Raw genomic sequence first — 25,003 nt, 5'->3', positions numbered from 1 at the left:
AAGATCTCAATCTAACCAACGATCATTCCAAAAAGAGGTATTTTTATCATTATATGAACTCTATGACCCATCCCTTCATGGAACTAACTCACTGCAACACTTCCCATTTTGTCACTAATATAAAAAAAATACTTCCATGGAATAGACGTATTTCAACCCTTTCTCTTAACCTGACCTCCCTCAACCCCATACCTACTCACCAACACTTTAAACCATAACTCTCTCTAGTCATATACAATCTCCAACACCACTTCTCCAACAATCTTTGACTAAAATTTCTAATCCTTTGAACCCTAGAACCCTTTAAATTCCTTATCCCAATGAATCCGAAGAATTATGTGAGCTTCCTCAATCACATCAAAGAGTCGTTGTAAAAGCTTGATCAATCACCAATGATATGTTGCTTGATTTAGTTAATGTCTTAGGAAGGAATAATTTAAAATGCTTTCCTTATATAGAGAATTAACCATCAGAGACACAGGTGTAGCTTGTAATATGCACAGACAATAGTGGAGTAGTGGTTGTACAATTGTATTATTCTCCTCTGAAATAGTCGTTGTTCCAGGCTTCCATTCCTTCTACAAACTTATGTCTTTAAATAACAGAAATAACTGACTCCAAGTTTAGACTTTGAAGGTCTTCAGACTCTGGTAACTTCAGACTCTGACTGTCGGGCTCTAGGGAAATAAAGAGACAAAGGAGAAGGTTGAAAAATGTGTCTAGATAAATAAAAAGATAAATATGTAAACAACCATTTTGATCCCTGATTTATGACAAAATACAAAAAAATCCCTGACTCCAAAGTTCATTAGCCACTTTGGTCCTCGACGTTAGATTTGACCGTTAACTCCACAAAAAAGTTGAGTTGTCATTTTTCGGGAGACATGTAAGCTAAGAGGTGGCACCATGGACCAAAATAAAAGAATACACTTTATTTCTTCCAACAATACCATTCATCTCATCTTTCTCAATTTGACCCAGAAAAACCAAGAAAATTAAAAAGAGTCACATTCATCAATATGATAACATATAGGTTATTTGATCCATTAGTCCCCTAAATAATTTCAAGTTTTTATTTTGGTCCCACAATTAATAAAACTTGCGTTTTAGTCCCTCACTTTTTCCTCCGTTTGCCAAATAAATCTCTGGTTTTTAAGTTTAACCTCAAATAAACCTTATTAATTTTTCCAATTTTAACCCTTTGATCTTTTTTTAAGAAAGAGGATCGTTGGATCATGCAAGTCTACTGTATTTTCTCGTGAACCATCTAATGTGTGGATTAGACAAGTGTACCAAATTGTTTATCAAGTAATAAAGTGATAAGTAGAGTATCGTATCCACAAAGATTGTTCGAAAAGTAAGCAACAGTTAGAATTCTTCGAATACCCCTGTATATAATGTTGGATATTAAGTAACATTAATGTTGCATTTATTTATCTTAGGTAGACTGTACAAGTAATATTACTTCTACCTTCCTAAGGGTTTCAGGAGAATGGTTCTATTAGGTTACAACTTATTTCCTTCAGCTAGACACTTGTTTCCCTAATTACTAACAGTTAATTCCTATGCTCAGTGGGGCACCACCCAGTCTTAATAGTTTTTAGCCACTAAGTACCTACGTCTAGGGTCAACAATTCTTATGGTATCTTTGGCTAATTAATAATTACTTTCAAAATAGATAGTTATCAGTAAAAGGATATAAATATCAAGATATAAGCATCTAGGTAGTGATAGCATGTATTAGGCCCTGTCATAACCTAAGTACCTAATTTGGGGTTGCACCTCTCACAAAAATAAACTATATCCAAGTAAAACTTAATAGTGAACAAAAGAATAAATAAAATATAAACGACATTAAATTAAATAAATATCCAACAAAAATATACAGAGGTTCATCTTAGAACTCTAACCTAGTTACACATGGTAACTAAAAAAAATTACTAAAGATAAAAACATACCCTAGAAAATCAAGGAGAGGATAGAAACTCTCTCGAAGCTCCAAAGTTGTCTTCCTCTTGAACTGCGAAGATTTTGAACGAGAAATCCTGAATGACGAAAACTTATATTTATAATGAGAGTTTCTACCTGAGTTTGGGCTAAAAGTGCGGGTTTTACCCAAAAAAATGCTTGTGCCCCACATTTTCAGATGCACGAGGCACATTGCTAGTGTGCCTAGCACATGAGAGAGAGAGAGAGAGAGAGAGTGAGAGAGAGAGAGAGAAACCATGCCCTAGGCGCATGGATGCCTCTCCACGTGCTAGGCACGTGATTCATGTATGAGGCACGTTTGTCATGTGCTAGGCACATGACATCTCTCCTGGGCCCAAATTCTCCGATTTTCCGTCGTTTTAGGTCTTCGTCTTCAAATAACTTGACTCAGAACTTGGGAACATAATTACTCCAATTTGTAAGTCTTTTGATGCCTCTTGAATCTTCATTCTTTGTTTCCTTGAATCTTCACAATTCTTCGTATGTTCTTGATTTGCTGATTTACATGATTTCTTCGTGAATTACTTCAAAACACCCCTAAAATTGTATGTTTCGGGAAAGCTAAAAATACCTACTCAAATATAGAAAACATTACAAAAGTCCCGAAATCATAGGCAATTGTTCTAATACTCCTCCTTTTTGCTGCTAAAACCTACTGAAAATAACTGAATAACATCCTAAGAATAGCGTAAGATGACCTGTCATCACCATCAACACTTAATTTTTTTTCATCTTCTTCCCTCAACTCATTCATCATCTTCATATTATCTTCAACAACATTCTTGAAAATGAAAACTTTGTTTCATTTTCGATTTGAACATTTTCAATTTCAAGACACCTTAGGTGTCCATCTATTTCCCTCTAAAAAAACGTTCCAGCACCAACCTTAGCTGTAACATCAATATTCTAAAGAGAAAAGGTGCCATTTTAAACAAGCATCAACTTCTGATAAACGTTCCAACGCCAACCCAGAATCATCAACCTAGTAAAATTGCAACACCTCAAACTTCACCTTCCTATGTTTATGCTTATGCTTAATCTTCGTTGGCTTTGTGTAAGTCTTCTTCTTCCTCTTCTTCGCACCATACAAAACTATTTTTTCCTCTTCATTGTTATTCTCTTTTGATTCTTTCAAAACAAACCTTCACTCGAAATCACAAATTGATGTTCCAAACATGATTCACCTTATAGAAACCCTTACATCGATTGATGCCTATTTTCATATCTGAACGGTAACTCGGAATTCCGCTCGATTCCGCTTGTTTTTCAGTTCGATTTGCGTTTTTGGTTTACTTTCTTTTTCGATTTTCATTCTAAACATGATTCATTGCATTTTGGCTTTCGCCCAAATTCATTTTCCAAACCCTAACTCCATTTGAACACAAATTTGGATGTTTAGTCATAATGCCTCTCCTTTTATTTCTATATGTGTTTCTTTTTCTTTATTTGATTTGACAATAGATGAATTCAATTTGCAAGGATGACGTTTTTATGATGTTGCAGCTTGAATAGTTGCTAATGTTGATGATTATTGAATTTTTTTATTATTGACGAAGAATTGAGAAGGAATATGGTTATGGTGGAATGAATGATTTTATGAATTGAGAAGGAATTTGTTTGATGATGGTTTTTTTTTTTCTGAATTTAATTTTGGCTAAAGTGCACTTTTCCCCCCCCTAACTTTCAAAACGTTGCGATTTTGGCCCCCCATGTATGAAAACCACAATTTTGGCCCCCTATGTTTTAGCCCCATTGTAGTTTCAGTCCTTTTGGGCAATTTTGAATTGGTCAAAGCTGATATGTCATGCCATGTGTGTATATACTAATTTTCTTTTATTTTAAATGCCATGTATTAAATTACAAGAATTAAAAAAAATGAAAAACAAAAGAGACTTGGCACGTGAGAAGAAAAGCAATTGAATCAAAAGCTAGGGTTAACTTTGGGAGTGCGATTTTGGTCCCCTAAATTCGCATTATCTTCATCAATCAAAAATTCGACCAAATCCAACTCTTAATCACAACAAAATCGTTACCAAATTTGATTGTTCTTACCAAAAACGAAATCCAGATTGTAGGGTTGTTTTGCATTGCGAAAATGAAGTGGGTCGAAAATGGAAGCTCGAAGGTGAGTATGTGCTCGGAGAAGACGATTCAGTCGAAGACAGTAGCAGCGAAGACGAAGAAGGGTACAGAGAAGACGAGTTCTACATCTAAAGGAAACGTGGTTTATCAACAAAACGTGCTTAATGGAGGTGACAATAATGTTTCAAAGTAAGTGACCTTTTTGTCTGTTTTATACCTGAAAGCACATGCTTGTTGTTTGTTTGTGAATTGGTGGATGTATTGAAGACTGTTTAAGAAATTGAAAATGTCAGTATGTATATAGTATGTACATACCGTATGTATATTGTGTATATAAATACATTATGTATATAGTTGAATACAGTATAATGCATGAGTACAAATACACTTTGAATTAATTAAATAATCATACAACATTTATTGTTTCCTTTTAGGTCTTATGAGAACCACTATTTGAAGATAAGGTTTCACTACAAGGGTTGCTTCATTTCTGACCCTGTGGTATCTTATAAGAAAGGTGAAATACATGAATATGGTGGTGAGTGGGACATTGATGAGGTGAACTTAAAAGATCTGGACAATCTGATCAGAGATATTGGGGTGGTAGGGGAGTACAAGTTGTGGTATAAATGTCCAGGTTTTGACATAGTTGATGGCCTAAGGTTCCTGAATAGTGATAGGGATGTGGTTAGGTTCATAAATGAGCATAGGAATGTATCAGGAGCTGAGTTTTATGTTGAAGCCAAAGATGTTGAAGTTGAAGATTGCAGGTATGATAGTGATGTTGAAGAGGTTGTTGTAGTTGACAAAGGCAAGCAACCAGCTGAGAGTGATGAAGGGGATGAATCTGATCCTGATTTCAATGGTGATGGTGATGAAGGAAATATTCCTGACTATGAAGTAGAAGATGAGGAGGGAAGTGTTGGTGATGTTTCAGTTGATGATAGTGACTTTGATGAAGACTTTGATTGGACTACTATTTTGCCTAACCAGACTTTGAACCCCACCCTTGCTAGTCAAGCAGATAACTCTAATCAAGCTGTACTTGGAGTTGAAGTGTCTAGGAACCCTAAAGTGACTGGTTTGGAAGACTTTGAAGATGAGAATGAAGACTCAGATTTCTTAGAGAGTCCTGATGCATCTGAGGAAGAAGAGGGATCAAGAAAGAGGAAGCTGAATAGGTTTAAGTTGGGCAATAACAATGACCCTGTAGTATTTGAGGAGGTTCAGATATTTGCAAGTGGTGTTTTAGTTAAAACTGCTGTGAAAGAGTATGGTTTGCAAAGCAAGACAAATGTGTACCTAGAGAAAAATGAGAAGAAAAGAATTGTGGTGAAGTGTATGCAAGGTTGTCCCATATCATATTAGATTTAGTAGGGTTCCTCCTCAAAGTCATTATGTTCTCTCTAGTTTGAAGTCTGTGCACAAATGCTATCCAACTGGTAAAATTAGGGTGTTATCTGGACAGCTGTTGGCAAAAAAACTGGTTCCACTACTTAAGCATACACCTACTATGACCCTTAAGGGTCTAAAAGATGAGTGTAAGAATAGGTGGAATGTGATGTTGAGCTCTTTCCAGGTGTATAGGGCAAAATTAAGTGCTTTAGAAATGATTCATGGTGCTTGTGATGAACAATATGCTCATCTAAGAAACTATGCTGAAGAGTTGCTTAGAAGCAATCCTGGGAGTAGTGTTAAGATTCAATGCAAGCCTGGTGTTGGGGGGGTATTTTTTCAGAGAATGTATGTCTGTTTCAATGCTTGTAAAAGGGCATTTGTGAGTAATTGTAGGCCATTGATAGGACTTGATGGATGTTTTCCGAAAGGGAGGTATGGTGGACATCTGTTATCAGCTGTTGGTAAAGATGGTAACAATCAAATGATACCCATTGCCTTTGCTGTTGTGGAAGCTGAAACAAAAGATTCATGGGATTGGTTTATGGATCTGCTTCTATCAGACTTGAATGGAGTAGAATTCAAAAGATGGTCTTTCATATCAGACCAACAAAAGGTAATATTTATTACATTTATGCAGTTAATTTTAGTTATATTAAATTTAGTTTTGATTTACATTGATAAATTGTTTTGTCAAGGGTTTGGTGAATACCATAGCTGCTATTGGGGAGCATGTTGAACACAGGTTATGTGTCAGACATTTGTATGGAAACTGGAGGAAAAGGCATGCTGGAGAGAAATTGAAAGAAGCTTTGTGGAAAGCTGCCAGGGCCTGCACAATGCCTGAGTTCAACAAAGCTATGGAGGATCTGAAAAGATTAAGTGTGCCAGCTTGGGAGGAAATGAGGCAGTATGCAGCAGGTATGTGGTCTAGGGCAGGATATAGCACTCACACAAATTGTGACTTGCAAGTCAATAATATGTGTGAGGCATTTAACTCTGCAATCTTAGAGTTAAGGGATTTACCAATTATATCACTTGTTGAGGGATTGAAGTTCTATATCACAAATAGGATAGTTAAGTTAAGAGATTACATGTTAAGGTATGAAGGGGAAATTTGTCCAATGATAAGAAAGATTGTGGAAAAGGCTAAGAAAGATACAATTGGTTGGACACCAATTTGGTGTGGTGATAGGGAGTCTTCTATGTTCTCTGTGACTGATGGAACTGACACATATGCTGTCAATCTCAAAGACAAAACATGTGCATGCAGAAAATGGGATTTAAGTGGTATCCCTTGTCCTCATGCCATTGCTGGAATTTACACTACACCATTTATCCTTTTTAACAACAATCGAAAAATGTTGCCAGAACTAAGGAAAACGTCCCCTAAAGGTATAGGGGACGTTTTTCGGGCGTCTCCTATACGAGCGTCGCCTATAGTCTTTGGGGACGACTTTTCATGTTCTTTGGGCACAGTTTTTGAAAACGTCGCCTAAACCTTAGGAATAGGGGACGATTTTTTTGGGATTCTGAGGGGACGTTTTTAAATGTCCCCTTAGGTTGCTTCAATTAATAATCGTCCCCTAAAATTTGATTCTTTAAGAAATCATAAAAACGTCCCCATAGCTTACAGGCAACATTTTTAGAGTGTCCTTGTAAAATTTTAAAATTTTCCAATTATTTTAGAAATGTAACTATAGCTTAAAGGCAATATTAGAATTGTCAATTATAACTCAAACAAATCGAATTTAACAATACAACCACAAAAGAAGTAATATAATAACATAGTTCAAACATTAATTCAAGACATAATAGTAATCAAAATGTCAAACATTACTTGATAAGTTTAATGCTTCGAAGTATAAGCCTAGCAAAATAACAAAACTAAAGTTCGGACAAGTTTAGTGGCTTAACTACAATCCAAAATAAAACACCATCCAACTCGATCATTCAAGTTTATCTTGTAATTCATTAGCCAAATCGTCCACTTCAAATTCATCACCGATGTCATTCTCTTGAATTTCATCATCTAGGTCATCCTCTTGAAATTCATCATCTACATCATCCTCCTGAAATTCATCACTTAAGTTGTCCTCAAGAAATTCGTCCTCAAGAAATTCATCATCTCCGTCTTCCTCCTCATCTATGTCATCCTGTACAGCATCTTCATTGATAACTTGCTGCATAAGAACAAAATACATCAACCATAGAAAACTTGTTTTACACATTTCCCTTTCTTATTCTATCATTACAAGCTCATTTTTAAGTTTCTGCAACTTATGCCATGTTATGCAATAGAGAAAGAAACACAAAATGCAGAAAAATAAATTACAAGTTTGCACAAACACCACAAATTGCATAAACAAAATTTATGCATAAAATTCTGCAACACAATCAAAATCCGACTTTGGACATGCATTTTAAACAATTCAGCCAAACAACATAATCATAAGTTCGCACAACTCTAATTTAGACCCAACATACGCAAGTTAACAATTTCAGACACTTGCCTACATTCCAAGTGATGTCATTACTAACAACTTTTTGCATATATTAACAAGGAAAATATAACTAGTTTAATTCAATTACAATAACATAATCAACAATATTTCTATATATGGTTACCTTTTCAGGACATGGAGTATGAATTGAAGGAGAGGAATGCATTTGTGCTCCACTATCCTTTGGGGAGCTGTTAGCATCTCCATGAGATAATCCAAGCAAATGTTCTATTGAGGCCATATTTAATTGAGGATTGCATTGTTGTATGACGGTCTTAAACGCATTTTGCAATCTATCAATCTGATCTTGAAATTCATGCCTCAAAGTAGATACCTCTTGACTATGTGCTTGTTTCAAAGCATTAATCTCAACCTTTCGCTTTAAGGAAGTTTTAGTTACTGTTCTCCCATAACAACGTAACCTTCCGGGACGCTCCTTTCCCATAACAGCTTTAAAAGCTTCAGTATCACTTCCTTTCTTTTCAACCATTTCTTGAAGTTGGGACTAGCAAAAAAAAATATTCAAGAAAACATTAACTAATATTATAAACAATGTTTGCCAACAATATTAAGTAAACACAATTTAACGTAACTGTAATTTTTTACATACAAATACTTTTCCAGTTTCTTCATCCAATTGTTTTCCTCTACTTCCTTTTCGAGTTTCAAAAAACATTTCTGATTGAGTGGGCTCTCTTTTTTCCTTTTCACGCTGCACGAATCAAAATAAAACATCCCATGAATTAAAATGCCTCTCGTAGAAACCAGACATGAATTAAAAAACTGCTCAAAGAAACCAATCATCAAAGGAATACTTTAATTGAGCGCGAAATTTACCAGTTTTTCACGAGTCAGAGAGAAGTTTTGGGGACCCATTCGATGCAGCCACTTCAGTTGAGCTTTATTTCTAGCGTTACTTTCAGCCAATGCCTGCATTTAAGTTTTACAGAATTATTATAATAAATCTTACTTGATTATGACATACATAGAAAGGTGCAAAATTATGCACATGCATTAAAAAAATATATTAATCTTACTTGTATAGGCTCCTTACTCCAGTATTCACAAAGCGCCCTAAAATGAGCTATTGGCACCTTTGGAGGACGATGTTTAAGTCTTTCGGTCATGTTGGGATACTTTAGAAAATGATGCTGCTTAATCTTGTACTTATATCTTCTCCATGCATCTCTAACAGTAGTCTCAACCCAATCTCGTGCTTCAACCGACAAGATAAACTTCCGCTAAAAAAAAGTATAAGAGAACACAAGATCAATAAATTAAAGACTATAATAATTATACATTTAAATTCATAGATACACCCACATACATTAGCATATCTCCATACACGGTTTTTATTTTTTTCTGGCATTCCTGACCAGTTGGTATATTTTAGAGGACAAAATGTTGAGTTCCTAGCCAATGTTCCCAGGAAGAGGCTCAAGTCAGATACTACTTTTTTAGTGGGACCGATAGGCTGATCAACATTATTATAGGTCACTTCTACTCGCTCTTCAAAAGTTCTTGCATAAATCTTTCTGCACAAAGTTCTCCCGCGAGTTTTTCTTTGAGATATTCCTACAATTTTATAAAGTAATTAACATGACAAAACAATATCACATGTTGGTTACCAATATATAAAGAATACATGAAATCATTATTATGAAATACAAAACTAATTACCTTGTTCTTCTTCTCTATTTGTGTTTTCCTCTTCTTCATTGACTACCGGTTCTCTCGAATCTTCCACTCTATTTTTGCCAGACAGTGGCTGATTTTTACTAGAGCTAGGGTGAAAGTTACTTCCCGGTTTTTCTCCATTGTTTGACTTGGTTGCTTCCATCTCTTTTGACTTGTGAAGTTCCACATAATCATGAATCAACATTGATGGGCATGTAGGCACCCTCTTTGCCTTTTTAGAGCATTCAGTTTTTGACATCATTGTGTCCAAAGATATATTAGGTTTATCAGGTTTCGCTATTTTGGAAGGAATAAGTAACTTCCTTGCAACTGTTTTATCCACCTTTTGAATTTTCTCTCTATTGTTGTCTAGTAGATTCTCATGAGTTCTTTTTTTCAGCATTCCTAGTTTCAATGTAATTTCTCATCAAAATAATGTCATATAAAGAATAAGAAAATTTAAAGTAATGCAAAGATATCAATTACCTTGAGCAAAATCGTTCTTAGCTTGTGGTTGCAAAATCCTAGGCCTCTCTGTTTGCTTTGTAGCAACCTCTAGAATTCTATTTTTTGCATGTAATACATCCATCGAAACTGAACTGGCCCACCCAATCTGACCTCATTTGCAAGGTGAATTGGTAAGTGAACCATTATGTCAAAGAAACTTGGAGGGAAAATACGCTCGAATTGACAAAGTGTTTCAGCAATTTCTACTTCCAAGCGATCCAAAGTTTTCACATCTATAACCTTTTGGCATAAACAACGAAAAAATGAACAAAGCTGAATCAAAGGAATAACAACTTGATTAGGGCCTATCCCTCTTATTGCTACTTGCAACAAGTAATGCAATATAATATGAGCATCATGACTCTTGTACCCATAAACTTTTCCTTCATTAACTTGAACACATCGAGAAATATTAGAAGCAAGGCCATCAGGAAGTTTTACTGTCTTTAAAACACCACAAAAAACAGATTTCTCATGCTTTGTTAGGGAGAAACATGCTTTAGGGATTTGAGTTTTCTTACCATCACTCGTTGCTTTCAAGTGGAGCTTTTTTCTAATCCCCATGTGTTGCAAGTCCAAACGAGCTTTTGCATGGTCCTTTTTCTTCCCTTCAATCTCCAAGAGAGTCCCGATTATATTATCACAAATGTTCTTTTCTATATGCATAACATCTAAATTATGGCGCAAAGAATTGTCCTTCCAATATGGTAATTGCCAAAAGATAGACTTTTTCTTCCATGGACCAAGCCCTTTTTTCTTTTTTTTCTTCCCCAATGGACCAAGCCTTTTTTTCTTTTTTTCCTTTCCCAACATGTCAGGGATCTTTTTTAAGTCTTTTAAAATCTTTTTTGAATCTAACAAAGAAGGTGCAGACCTATATTCTGGCTTTCCATCAAAAGAAGTTGAATTTGATCTCCATACATGATTTGAATCCAAAAAGACTCGATGACCCATATAACACATCTTTCGACTATGTTTTAAGTATCTTGAAGAAGTTTTATGATTACAAGCGGGGCAAGCCAACTTCCCTTTTGTACTCCAACCAGATAGCATAGCATATGCAGGGTAGTCATTCACAGTCCACATAAGAGCTGCATGCATTTGAAATGTTTCATTTTTGGAAATATCATACGTTTCTACACCGACATTCCACAATATCTTCAGCTCCTCAATAAGTGGTTGTAAATACACATCAATTGCATTTCCGGGTGACTTCGGTCCAGGAATAATTAACGACATTAAACAATTTTCAGCCTTTAAGCACAAATTTGGCGGATAATTATATATTGTTAATACAACAGGCCATGTACTATGTGAAAGACTCATAGTCCTAAATGGATTAAACCCATCACTTGCCAACCCAAGCCTGATGTTACGGGTTTCACGAGCAAAATCTGAATGTTTTGCATCAAAGTCTTTCCATGCTTTGGCATCGGCCGGATGCCTTAACTTCCCATCCCTTGAACGCTTATCTGAGTGCCACCTTAATGTGTCGGCTGTCTTTGAACACATAAAGAGTCTTTTCAATCTTGGAATCAAAGGAAAATGTCTTAGAACTTTGGCGGGAACCTTGTGAGCTTTTTTAATTTCGTCAGGCTCATTAGCAACTTCAGGATATTCTATCCACCTTGATGCGCCACAAATATGACATGAGTCATCTTTCTCATGCTCTTTCCAAAACAACATGCAATTTTTGGGACATGCATCAATCTTTTTATAGTCTAAGCCCAAATCTTTTATCATAGATTTTGTTTTATTGAAAGAGACAGGGATGTTCAAATCTGGCATAGCCTCTTTCAACAATTCTAAGAGAGCAGTGAATGATGCATTGCTCCATCCATGGAGGCATTTCAACAAGTAGATTCGAATAGTGAATGATAACGAGGAAAAACTTTCACATCCAGGATACAACTCTTGATTTGCATCATCAACTAGTTTATAAAATTTCTTTGCATCTTCATTTAGCCCTTCATGTACTCTACCTCCATCAGCGACATCTTTAAACGTCTCAAAAAGTAACCCATTAATATCATCATGAGATGATGTTTCGTCATGACTATCACCATCAAGATCCATAAGACTTTCATCTTCACCGTGATAAATCCATTCCATGTATCCTTTTACAAATCCTTTGCTACATAAATGGTCGAACACTACATCTCTGGTTTCCCAACTATCATTGCAACATACAGCACAGGGGCACAAAATCTCTTCTTCTTCAACCATTCCTTTGGTGAATGCAATATCCAAAAAGTAATTAACACCATCCTTGTAACTTTGACTATGTGGAGGCAACGCCACCCAATCCTTCTTTATCATGTTTGGTTTACTAAAATGAAATAAAAGTTTACTATAAGCCTATTATTAGTTTATTACCGTAAGCCTATAAGGGAATAACTACAATAAGGCATTATAAACCTAATAAATGCATCATAAAAGTATTTTAACTAAACATAAGATTATATATTATATACATTTTAGAGTTTTTTAAGTCGACAATTAAAAGGATAAATTCAAGCTGCTGAGGAATATTACCCTTTTAACTTTTAACTAAAATACAAGCTGCTGAGGCAAAATCAAATTGAAGCAAACATTTCCATTTTTAGTAAAATAATATCTTAAGCATGTATGAAACATATACAGCAGCAAAGAAGTTAAAAAACTTGAAAATAATACCTGAACACACCAACGCAAGAAGCAGCAATACATCAACACAGAGAAGCAAGAACGCAACAACCCCGAAAATGCCGTAAACGTAGAACAGTGCTGCAATAAACCAAAGACGCTTCAGCACCAATATTGCAAATACAACAACAATATTTTACTTAAATTAGAACCTATTAAGCACGGATACGGATACCGACACCGGACAAAAACACGCTACTAATTTAACAAAATCATATAATTATGTGTAATTATATATGTCAGTGTCGTGTCGGTTTCGAACACAACGCGTGTCTGACAACGGGTCACGCCTAATCCAAACATGGTTCATAAACTGAGTTTCAATATAATGAAGAATGATTTAAATTGACATACTGTTTATGCATAATATGAAACAACACAATCCCACTACAAATCTACAATGAATTATTCAAACATTACACATGTAATCAACTAAAGAACATGTAATCAACTAAACTCATGGCAATTACATTCAATTTCAATTTCAATTAAAGAACAACGGATGGAATTGGAAACCAGTGGCAATCAACTAAGTTACTAAAGATGGAAAACTCATGGCAATCAATAAAGAACATGTAGAAAATTCATACACGACACAAAAACAGTGAACTCATACACGACACAGAAATAGTAATTTTGTTTGTAAAATCAAATTACACATTACGCGATGAAAAATGATGATCGAAACTGTAGAAAGCAGTGCTCGTTCACATGTTAGCATCGAAATCAAGCAGTAACACGTAATTGAAGGAAAAACCATCTCGGAGATTGATTTAGGGTCTAGGGTTTCGAAGTGAGTGATTTTCACTGAGAATCAAAATAAAAAAAAAACAAAAACAGTGCAGAGCGATTTCGAAAGCATGAAAGAAGAATTGAAAGCGACTAGGACTGAGAGAAAACCTACCAGAGAAAGAGAGAGTTGAGTAGAATAGAGTCGCCAAAGTTGAATGTTTGAAACTATTGAAATTTGTATTGACTCAGACCCAATTGAAAACAGTGATGGATGGAGGGAGAGTGGTCGCGGTCGCAGCTCGCCGGCGTTGGCTTGGTTCCGGTCGATTGGCTTGTGGTGGGAGAAGAAAGAGAACGTGTGTTCTCAAATGAAAGAGAAAGGGAAAGATGAAACGTGAATATCAATGTTTTTCCCTTTTTACCTTTGTTACCAAAAAAAAAATAACGTTAATATCAATGTTAATCAATTAAACGATAATATCAATGTTACAATGTTATATTATTATTATTATATTATTATTATTATTTATTATGTTTTTTTTCTAAAAAAAATTAGTCACTTTGGTCCCTGAATAGGAAAGAAATTATCACTTTAGTCCATGAATGCAGATAAATTGCAAAATAGTTTCTGAATGTATACTATGTTAGTCAACTTAGTATCTGAATGCAGACTTCGTTAATCAATTTAATCCCAGAATTTAGACTCAGTTAGTCACATTAATCCTTGAAATTGACTAACAGAGTCTACGTTCAAGCACTGTTTTGCAATTTCTCTGCATTCAAGTACTTAAGTGACTACTCTTTTCTGATTCAGGAACTAAAGTGACTAATCCCAAAAAAATTATGTTTTTTTTTATTTTACAAAATAAAGATTTATTATTATTATTATAATTATTACTATGTGTTAATTACAAAATAAAAAACTATATTTTTTTTTACGTAAAGATATATTATTATTATGTGTTAAAAAAAATTTATTTTATTTTTTTTACATGATGTGTTAGCAATATTTTGTTTTGATTTTTTTATTTTTTTTAAGAATGATTGGAGGGAAAATTTGTATTTTGGTGAACAAGTTTAGAGGGAAGATTGCCACCAAAAATTTGATGTTGTTGAAATTTTTATAAAATAATAGAGTAACGCTCCAAAAATGTCCCCAAAAGTATTTAAGGGGACAATTCATGATTGTTACCAAAGAAATAACAGAGTGACGCTCCAAAAACGTCCCCAGAAGTATCTGAGGGGACAATTCATGATTGTTACCAAAGAAATAACAGACTGACGCTCCAAAAACGTCCCCAGAAGTATCTAAGGGGACGATTTCCAAGGGTTGCAAATTTTTATCTAGAGAAGATCATAAAACGTCCCCTTAGGGACTTTTAGGGGACAATTTTTGCACATCCCCTAAAAAAGTGTTGCCAGAGACAACAAATGGTGTAGTGTTATTACAATCAAGCTAATGTTGATGATTATGTGGCACACTGGTATAGGTTAGTTTTATTTATAAGTTTTTATTGTTTCTTTATTGTTATTCATTACATTTTTTCTGAATATTTGAATTGTTTGTATAAAATTGGTAGGAAACAAAAATTTCTGGATACTTATGATCATTTGATCCTTCCTTCTAATGGCCCAAAACTATGGCCAGAAGTTAACACAGAACCAATACTCCCACCTGGTGCCAGAAGGGCACCTGGGAGGCCTAAAAAGGCAAGAAGGAAGGAGAATGATGAGCCCAAAACAGCAAGCAAAAAGGGCAAAAGAAATCAGGTAACTTTGAGGTGCAGAAGGTGTAAAGAGCTTGGACATAATACCAGGACATGTGGTGGAAAGACAGGTGCTGACAGAAGGATTCCTGTTGGAGGGAACAAGGTAACTTTGTTATATAATTTTCTTTTTAAACTTTCATTCATTATATAAACTTTGTTATGTAATGTCCCTAAAATAACTTTGTTATGTAACAATTGATAGGATATTACTACACAATCTGCACAAACTGGTATTGATGCACAAGCTTGACAGCATAACAACAATGAATCTGCACAAGCTAACACATCTAATGTGCAATCAACTGGTGCTGCAAATGGTACAACTTCTGTCAACAACATTTATGGACCTGCTACAACTTCTGTTAACAACAACATTGCATCTGGTACACAAGATGCAATTGGAAATGTTACAACTGTTTTCCCTGCTGCAAGCAACATATCTGGTACAATGAGAGGTGGCAACCATGTTGTTGGTGAGGTAGCTTTGTTTGTGCCTAGAAAATCTAGAACAACAAGGGGTAGAATTGTTGGTACTCAACAGACTGTGAACAAGACATAAGCTAGAAGCTAGGAAGGAGAATGATGATACTGATGTTTTGGTTTTGGTCATGTTATGTAATGTCAAGTACTCTTATTTATATTTTGCTTGTTTTAGTTTAAGTACTCAAAAGAGTATCTTTTGGTTATGCACTCTGAATGTTAAGTGCTTTGATACTCTAGTAATGCACTTTTGGTAATGTACTCTTAATTTACTTTGTCAATGACAAGTACTTTTATTATGTTTATGACAAGTATGTTATATCATTTCTTAATGCTTAAGTTTTTATAAGTTTACATCATACCAACAATACATAAGTTTTATTACATCATACCAAGAAGTAATAAGTTTGTTTACACCATAACAATAATTGATAAATTTTCATTAACACAATTGAACTCAATTCATTTCTTTTCTTACATCATAATCATAAGTACATAACTTTTCATTACATAACAACATAAGCTAACATCACTACATAACTTATCCAAACTTTATGATAATTACCAACACACTTACAAACAACAACATTCCTAAAATAACAATAGTTAACACAAGCAATTTCTCCTTATTCTTCAATGCATCATTCTTCTTTAGCAGTCCTCTAATTACTTTCTTCTGCCTATCAGGAACTTCTGGATCAAACCATCGGAAAAAACTGCACTTTCTTCTCTGCCAATACTTCCCACATCCATGGAATCTCCTTCCTGGATTTTCATCAGTCCAAGCTGTTACTAGAGGGGATTCAACGCCACAGTAACATACCAACTTCGTTTTGCCCAAGAATGATGACCCATTCACGGTTGAAGATGAAGATTGTCCAAGCATTTTCTGTTACCAAAAATCGAACAGGATGAACACAAATCGAAGGAGAATAAACGAGAGAAGCAAGGAAGAAGGAAGACACTGGAAATTGGGTTACGATGAATCGATTATGGTGAATCGAAAGAAGAAGGAAGTAGAAAGGAAGAAGAGCAATGGAGATTGGGGTCAAGTTTGGGGCTTCTTAATCCCTAAATTATGACCGTTGCTTTTCTTCTCACGTGCCAAGTCTCTTTTGTTTTTCATTTTTTATTTTTTTTAATTCTTGTAATTTAATACATGGCATTTAAAATAAAAGAAAATTAGTATATACACACATGGCATGACATATCAGCTTTGACCAATTCAAAATTGCCCAAAAGGACTGAAACTGCAATGGGGCTAAAACATAGGGGGCCAAAATTGTAGTTTTCATACATGGGGGGCCAAAATCGCAACGTTTTGAAAGTTAGGGGGGGGGAAAGTGCACTTTAGCCTTTAATTTTTTCTGGATTTTTGTATGAATGTTTTTAAATATTTTTTTGTGGTGAAAATGATGAAGAAGTTAAGGGAAGAAGATAAAGAAATGGAAAAAAAATCAAGTGTTGATGATTCACTGGAAGATACAATAGACTTGCATGATTCAATAGTCATCTTTTTTTAAAAAGATACCAAAGGGTTAAAATTGAAGAAGTTAATAAGGTCTATGGTGGACTATCGATAATGTTGGTCCACCATAGACATTTGGGGTTAAACTTAACAACATGAATTTATTTGGCAAGAGGAAAAAATGATGGACTAAAACGTGGGTTTTATTAATTGTGGGACCAAAATGAAAACTTGAAATTATTTAGAGGACCAATGGATCAAATCAGTCTAACATATAAAATCAATGAAAATTGTTGTTAACACATATGCAAAGGCTGAAACACACATGTAAATGATTGAAATACCCCGACGGCAGTTAACTACCGAGGAAAGGAACCGGCGGCAGTTAACTACCGATGATCTGTTATAAGAACATAACAAACATAGGAGTTTCTAAAACTGCATTGTTGCGTTTTTGATATTCCTAGGTGCGATTTTCACCAGGCTAAAGTCATTCCAAGCCAATTCTAAGCACATAATCAAGTAAGTGTTTTGAATCATATTGCATTGTTGTTTTGTGATTGAATTGTTAGTTTTGTTTGGTTAAATTTCGATTATAGAGGTTTTATAGATTTTATGATAGTTTAGATTTAGGTTTTAATGAATTGTTGTAGAATTGTTAGGTTTAGGTTTTGATTTTATGATAGTTTAGGTTTAGGTTAGAATTGTTGTTGGAATTGTTTAGGTTTAGGTTTTGATCACCAATTTCTCTATGTAGATATGTCTCAAAATCAGAATCAGAATCAGGTTCAGTTGAACAAAAAGGAGGGTGATGACAAGAAGAAAGAAAAATCGCCTATGACATGACACGAAATCGAATGTGATGGTTCTGTAAAAAAGAAGGGTTCGAAGGTGCCGATGTACAATCAATCAAGGCTGACGAGGAGCGGGAGAACATGCTATTTGGCTATCTTGGAACATTTTGTTATTGAATAATCTTGAATAAACTTGAAGATTTTGAATAAATTTGAAGCGAAATTGCATATTGAATAAATTCAAAGCGAAATCACGTATTGAATAATTACGATTAAAGTCACGTATTGAATAATTTCGATTAAAGTCGCGTATTGAATAAATTTTGAATAGAGTAACGGATTGAATAATTTCGAATAAAGGTTATATTATATTACATAAAGTTCCTAAATATGTCCTATCATTACATTACATTCGGGTTGCACCTTCCAACTACAACAATTGTTTACCTCTGAAATGGGATAAATTCAAACTTGCTAAATAGCAGCTCTCAAACATTCACCCGGAAGTTCTATTAATCCATTCAAAAGATTAAACTCTTGTTAGGCTTGGTTTAAATGATGGTATTCAAGTGTCAAAATAATGAGGTGCATCCCTTGACACTTCAATACCTTCATCTAAACCAACCTAACAAGAATTTAATCTTTTGAAAGGAACAATAGAACCACCGGGTGAAGGCTTGGGAACGGCCGTTTAACAAGCTTGAATTACCCAATTTCAGAGTAAGACAATTGTTGTAGTTGGAAGGTGCATTCTCTACCTAATCACGATCTTCTGGTGGAATCAAACTGTTGATAATATCTTCAGTTGATCTCAGCAACGTTACACACATATCGATCCACTGGAACATGTTCTGTGTAACACCCCGTTTTCCCAACGTAAAAATTTCATTTAATTAATCAGAGTAATTCACATAAACGGAATGCTACACTTCATAAAAATCATAAATGAGATAAATAACAATTTATCCTTCAACATATTAATTCAAACTTTGCAGCGGATTAAATTCATCAACATAAAAAGTCTTGGCATGTAGGCCTCATAATAACATAGACAACATAATCATCATCTCATAATCATATAAACAACAACTTATTCATCATCTTATAATAATATAACAACAACATATTCATCATCTTATAATAATATAACAACAACATAAACAATAACATATTCATCATCTTATAATAATATAGCAACAACATATTCATCATCTTATAATAATATAACAACAACATAACCAACAACGATTAATAAATATTAATATTTCACTTAGTTCTTTATTAACAACTCATTGACAAATGACAACTCAACGACAACGACAATGCAACTTCTACAACTTAAACTCAACATATGCAACTTCAACTTCTTTATCATGCATGTGGTACCAACAAGGACATCAAGCCCCCAACGTATTGAGCGTAAATAGGCTCACAGAGCATCAAGCCCTCTCCCTTCACAAATTATGTATAAATATACATTACAGAGCATCAACCCTCACCCAACGTAAATGAGTATGCAATGGACTCAACATCTTAACAACTTAACAACTTAGACATTCTCTTATGACTCCAATAATTTGGACCAACATCTTATAACTTAAACAACTTAAACCAACATTAGCATCTTAATGATATTAATACATCACCTCAGCAAGACAACACCATCAAATAATTTACAGCAGGTCATCATCAACAATAATCATCAAATACAACCATTACAACTTCATATCATCATCTTTCACAATATATAGATATTCTCACATTAATCATCAAAGTAAATCATATTCATCACAACAGCAAGACAACATCATTTAAACATATACAACAAGTAACCATCAATAATAATCTTCATATATAACATTTGCAACTACATATCAACTGTAACGCCCGTTTCGAATTATTTAATTATTTAATTATTTAATTGAGTTTAGAAGTTATTAGGATGAGTTTATATTATATTTATATAATATATGTGTGATTTATATGATTTGTATGATTGAGGTGATGTTATGTGATTTTATGAGGAGTTGTGACTTATTTTATTGTTTAATAAAATAAGATTTGAAAATAAAATAAATATTGAGTTTAGGGGTTGTTTTGAGATTTTAGAGAGTTTTGGGGAGAAAGAGAAATAAGATAAGATAGATTGAGGAGATATAAATAGGGAAACCTAGTTTAGAGAAAAACATAACGTACGATCGTTTTTGAAGAAAAGGGAGAAAAAGCCAAGAGAAGGGAGAACAACCTAGAGGCTGCGATTTTCATCCTATAAGATAAGGGTGAGACTAACTTACAATTCTATTAATCTATATAATTCTGATGATCATATTTAGCAAGGGTAGGATTGAATTAGAGAAGTCGGATAATTAGGGTTAATGATAGAATTTGATGATTGAACGGTGAAAAGTTGTTAGATTGATGTAGAAATTGTTCCTAGACCTTAGATAATGATTATGATGAATTCTGGAATCAAAGTTAGGCTTAAAACCATGAGAGTTAGTGATTTTTATGAAAAACTGCACTTCTTCCCGTAGCGACATTCATCGCTCGCCTCCCGAGCCATGATCCTCGCCACGGCGAGTGATGAACTTCATCGCTCGCCTCGCGAGCAAACCTTACCCGCCTCGCGAGTTGCACCCAGCAGCTCGCCATAGCGAGTAGATGAACTCGCCTAGCGAGCTTGACCAGAGAGCATGCAAGATTTCGTGATTTTGACTTTTGAGTTGATCCTTAGATGCTTTTGAGTGCCTGAACATGTCTAATAATGATTAGGAAAGAATGTAAAATGAGATTGAACCTGGAAAGATTTAGAATGAAACTTTTGGAATTCTGACCTGAAGTTGCCACGGCGAGCAGAGGCTCTCGCCTCGCGAGTGACCCAGAAACAGAGTGTCTTGTTAGGTTTTTGCGACCTTTGTTGCACGAGTTGTTGAGTGTTGAACCTTGGGGTAGTATTGAGACTTAATGATGATGTTAACTATAATCTGTGAAGCTGTTTAAGATGTGTTGATGTTGAATATGATGTGATATAATGTTATATGCATTACTTGAGATATGAATGTATAAAAAAGATGTTGTTGACTTGCATTTGATATTATTATATCATGCTGTTTTTGTATACTGCCTATGTTGCTGTTGTTATTTAACTAAGCTACATGAGTCGGTCTAAGTTGATGAAGATGATGATGTTTTCAAATTATTGGATTATATAAGAGGTTGTCGAATTAAGATGTTTAAGAGGTCGAGTCCATGCATTAACATTTCATTGTTGGAGGCTTGATGCCCTGGAGCTTTGTACTCAACACGATGGAGTTTTAGCTCAAATAGTGAAGGGGGCTTGATGCCCTGGAAGTATATTAATACTCAATAGCGATGGGGGCTTGATGCCCTGGATTGGTACCACATGCATATAAGAGGTCTAAGTTGCATAGTTGCATTTGTTGAGTCGAAGCTGATAAGTTGTGAAGTTGTGATTACTTATATGAATTGTTAACGAAGTGATTTATGATATATTATTATCTATGATGAATAATAAGATGTTTTTATGTTGTTAAATATAATTGTTGAATTATATGTTTAATGTTATTGTTTTATGAAATCTCACCCCTTCTGCTTGAAAATGTTGCTCTTCGTATGAGTAACTTGCAGGTGATCAAGAGTAGGTTGTTGTGTTTGCTGTCGTGAGTGGCCTTTCCTCACTGAGTCTTAGGTTGCTCTGATACGTAACGGGATGGGGTCTTTGATTGCATGCTTCTATTCCTTTACGTATTGATTTATTGAATTATGATTAAGTTGTTTGAATTGAATTTATGAGGTGTTTTGATGAGGCCTGCGTGCCAAGACAATTTATGTTGAAGAATTTAATCCGTTGCTATTACGTTGATGATTTATGTTGAAGGATAACTTATTATTTATCTATTTAAGATTTTTAAGAAATGTGATATCCCGTTTATGTGATGTTTTACTCTGATTCTTGTTTGAAATTTTTAAGTTGGGAAAACGGGATGTTACAATTCGTATCAGAGCCTGGTTGGTCCGTCCGGCAAATTAGATGAGTCGTGTCGAGTTTTAGTAATAGTTGTATTACTATCTTATGTTGCTGTTGCTTGTTGTGTAGAGAATCCTTGGTATGAACTGGTTAGAGTACAACCATGTTCATAGTAATTGTTTTAGTAAGTCGGTGTATTTCTCTTCTGCTGAAGAGGAAAGTGGTGCAGAGTTTTTATCTACTAAGCAGCTGAAGCAGTTAGAACGTGATGGAATCTTAATGTTTTCTTTGATGGCTTCCTTATCTATTGAGAATCAAGCGGTGATTGATAAACTACAAGTGGTATGCGATTTTCCAGAAGTATTTCCTGATGAAATTCCTGATGTGGCTCCAGAGAGGGAAGTTGAATTTTCTATTGATCTTGTTCTTGGAACGAAGCCTATGTCTATGACACCTTATCGTATGTCAGCTTCTGAGTTGGCCGAGTTGAAAAAACAATTAGAAGATTTACTTGAGAAAAAGTTTGTTAGACCAAGTGTTTCGCCTTGGGGAGCGCCGGTTTTGCTAGTGAAGAAGAAAGATGGTAGGATGAGATTGTGTATTGATTATCGACAGTTTAACAAAGTGACAATAAAGAATATGTATCCACTCCCGAGAATTGATGATTTGATGGATCAGTTAGTGGGTGCAAGTGTTTTCAGCAAGATAGATTTTAACTAAATTAATCAACTTACATCTACTATAAAAATGAATTATAACATATAAATCTACTCAAAAACTAAAATAAAATAAATCTACTCAAAAACTACAAAAAAAAAAAACATTTATGACAACTAAAATGTAAGTTAATAGTACTATGATTACTTGTGATTTTGTTGAATAAATTTAGAGAGATTTTGAGAGAGATTTGAATTTTTTTAGAGATTGATTGAGAGTAATAATGGATGAGAGAGCTTCTGCCAGATTTGCATCAGGATCGTATCGGCACTTAACTGCCGATGGAATCCTTGGCAATTAAGTGCCGCCGGTTCTTTCATTCATCGGCAGTTAACTGCCGCCGGGACTTTTCGTCTTTTACATATGTTTTTTAGCCTTATCAAACAGGTCAACAGAAATTTTCAACATCAATTATCCCCATCATAACAACTTAATCCAAAGATCACGACAGCAAAAACTGAGACAAACATGTTATTGAGCTAGTAAATAAATGCACATATTATGCCTAAAATTGTGCATACGTTTGCTGTTATTTTGCTTTTTACGTTACTACTAATTAATGGCAATTGTTACATTGTAACAAATATATATATGCCTTTTCATTATACTGAGTTGACATTGAGAAATAATTCAATTATTGGAAACCTAATTGGTTATCCCTTTTTCATCTTTTACTTATTCTCATATGGTATCATAGAGCCGTAAGATCCATGGCACCTCGCAACAATGCTTCAACATCTAATGAGCAGGGTGCTCCAGCAATTGATCCATCAAGTCCTTATTATGTCCATCCAAGCGATGGTCCTACCTCGGTTTCAATTACTCCTCTACTTACTGGTTCCAATTACCATAGTTGGGCTCGGTCTATGCGTAGGGCTTTGGGTGGAAAAATGAAATATGATTTCGTTGATGGTTCTATTCCGGTTCCTACAGATCCATTCGATCCAACATTTCGTGCTTGGACGCGTTGCAATATGCTCGTTCACTCATGGATCATGAATTCTGTCGCTGAATCAATTGGCCAATCCATTGTATTTATGGAAAATGCGGTCGATGTTTGGAATGATTTGAAAGAACGCTTCTCTCAAGGTGATTTAGTCCGCGTATCAGAACTGCAACAAGAAATTTATGCTCTCAAGCAGGAGCATCGAACGGTAACTAAATTTTTCTCTGATCTTAAGATTTTGTGGGAAGAACTAGAAATGTATATGCCAATACCTACATGTACCTGTCGTGTCCGTTGCTCTTGTGAAGCTATGCATACTGCTAGATATAATCATAATTTACTCTATGTGATTCGTTTTTTGACTGGTCTTAATGAAGAATTCAGCGTTGTTAAGTCACAAATTCTGCTATTAGATCCTTTACCTAGCTTGAATAAAATTTTCTCAATGGTTATTCAGCATGAACGTCAAATTGTTCCACATGTTTCAGTTAATGATGACTCTAAAGTCCTTGTTAATGCTGCTGAAAATAGGAGATCAAATTTTAGAAATAATAAGACTGGTTCAAAACCTGGAGAGAGAGTTTGTACTTTTTGTAACAAATCAAATCATACTATTGATACTTGTTATCGCAAGCATGGAGTACCACCTCATTTACAGAAGAAAGGTTCAAACTATGCAGCTCATAATGTTAATGCAGAAAGTTCTGCACCTCCAGCTCTTACACATGAGCAGTATAATACTCTTGTGTCTCTACTTCAGGCTTCTAGCATTAGTAAACAATCTACTGCACATGCTTCTAATCAGGTGAACTCTTTCCAATCAACTGATCATCCATCAGTCGATGACAAAGGTAATATTTCTGTTATTTCTATTTTTTCTTCTTGTGTTAATAACACAACTCTTGGTTCTTGGATCATTGATTCAGGAGCTAGTGATCATATTTGTGGTTCATCCCATTGGTTTCATTCTTTTCATGATATTAGTCCTATTTTTATTAGATTACCTAATGGTAATTTTGCTGTAGCAAAACAAATTGGCACAATTTATTTTTCTCAAAGTTTTTTCTTAACAAATGTTCTTTATGTTCCTAATTTTTCTTTGAATCTAGTTTCAGTTGCCAAACTCTGTTCTGATTTACCTTGTCTTGTTAGTTTCACTAATTCACAATGTCTTGTTCAGGATCCTCAGTCATTGAAGACGATTGGTTCTGCTGAACTCATTGAAGGATTGTATCACGTGGTTCTACCAGATAAGATTCGGAATGTATCT

The 25,003-nt window shown here is 34.7% G+C and overlaps 4 protein-coding genes across 6 annotated transcripts; 1 reads left to right on the top strand and 3 right to left on the bottom strand.

Annotated features, from left to right (window-relative positions):
- Window positions 1-5,584: 5,584 nt before the first annotated feature.
- On the top strand, window positions 5,585-6,965 carry LOC120579561 (uncharacterized). The gene is made up of 2 exons (XM_039831987.1): window positions 5,585-6,082; window positions 6,165-6,965. Exons 1-2 carry the CDS (start codon window positions 5,585-5,587, stop codon window positions 6,963-6,965), a joined length of 1,299 nt encoding a protein of 432 aa, XP_039687921.1.
- A 251-nt stretch (window positions 6,966-7,216) lies between these two features.
- LOC112419792 (uncharacterized) lies at window positions 7,217-9,431 on the bottom strand. 3 transcript variants are annotated; one of them, XM_024777683.2, is made up of 6 exons: window positions 9,298-9,431; window positions 9,008-9,211; window positions 8,808-8,900; window positions 8,581-8,682; window positions 8,095-8,475; window positions 7,217-7,649 (listed from the first exon to the last, which is right to left on the bottom strand). In XM_024777683.2, the coding sequence occupies exons 1-6, from the start codon at window positions 9,337-9,339 to the stop codon at window positions 7,416-7,418; spliced, it is 1,056 nt and encodes a 351-aa protein (XP_024633451.2). In that variant the 5' UTR covers window positions 9,340-9,431; the 3' UTR covers window positions 7,217-7,415. The 3 variants fall into 3 exon arrangements, with proteins under 3 accessions (XP_024633451.2, XP_039687114.1, XP_039687115.1); XM_039831180.1 differs by having other exon boundaries at window positions 9,316-9,347; XM_039831181.1 differs by having other exon boundaries at window positions 7,509-7,645.
- LOC120579560 (uncharacterized) lies at window positions 9,360-10,923 on the bottom strand. Its single transcript, XM_039831986.1, has 4 exons — window positions 10,134-10,923; window positions 9,651-10,052; window positions 9,438-9,545; window positions 9,360-9,382 (listed from the first exon to the last, which is right to left on the bottom strand). The coding sequence occupies exons 1-4, from the start codon at window positions 10,234-10,236 to the stop codon at window positions 9,360-9,362; spliced, it is 636 nt and encodes a 211-aa protein (XP_039687920.1). The 5' UTR covers window positions 10,237-10,923.
- On the bottom strand, window positions 10,388-13,976 carry LOC112420140 (uncharacterized). The gene is made up of 4 exons (XM_039831985.1): window positions 13,744-13,976; window positions 12,831-12,920; window positions 10,525-12,483; window positions 10,388-10,427 (listed from the first exon to the last, which is right to left on the bottom strand). Exons 3-4 carry the CDS (start codon window positions 12,471-12,473, stop codon window positions 10,388-10,390), a joined length of 1,989 nt encoding a protein of 662 aa, XP_039687919.1. The 5' UTR covers window positions 12,474-12,483; window positions 12,831-12,920; window positions 13,744-13,976.
- Window positions 13,977-25,003: the final 11,027 nt, after the last annotated feature.

This window comes from Medicago truncatula, chromosome 3, assembly GCF_003473485.1.
Source record: "Medicago truncatula cultivar Jemalong A17 chromosome 3, MtrunA17r5.0-ANR, whole genome shotgun sequence".
Taxonomy (NCBI): Eukaryota; Viridiplantae; Streptophyta; class Magnoliopsida; order Fabales; family Fabaceae; genus Medicago; species Medicago truncatula.
The sequence above is the reverse complement of the archived record's forward strand: the minus strand, read 5'-3'. Positions and strand labels throughout refer to the sequence as shown.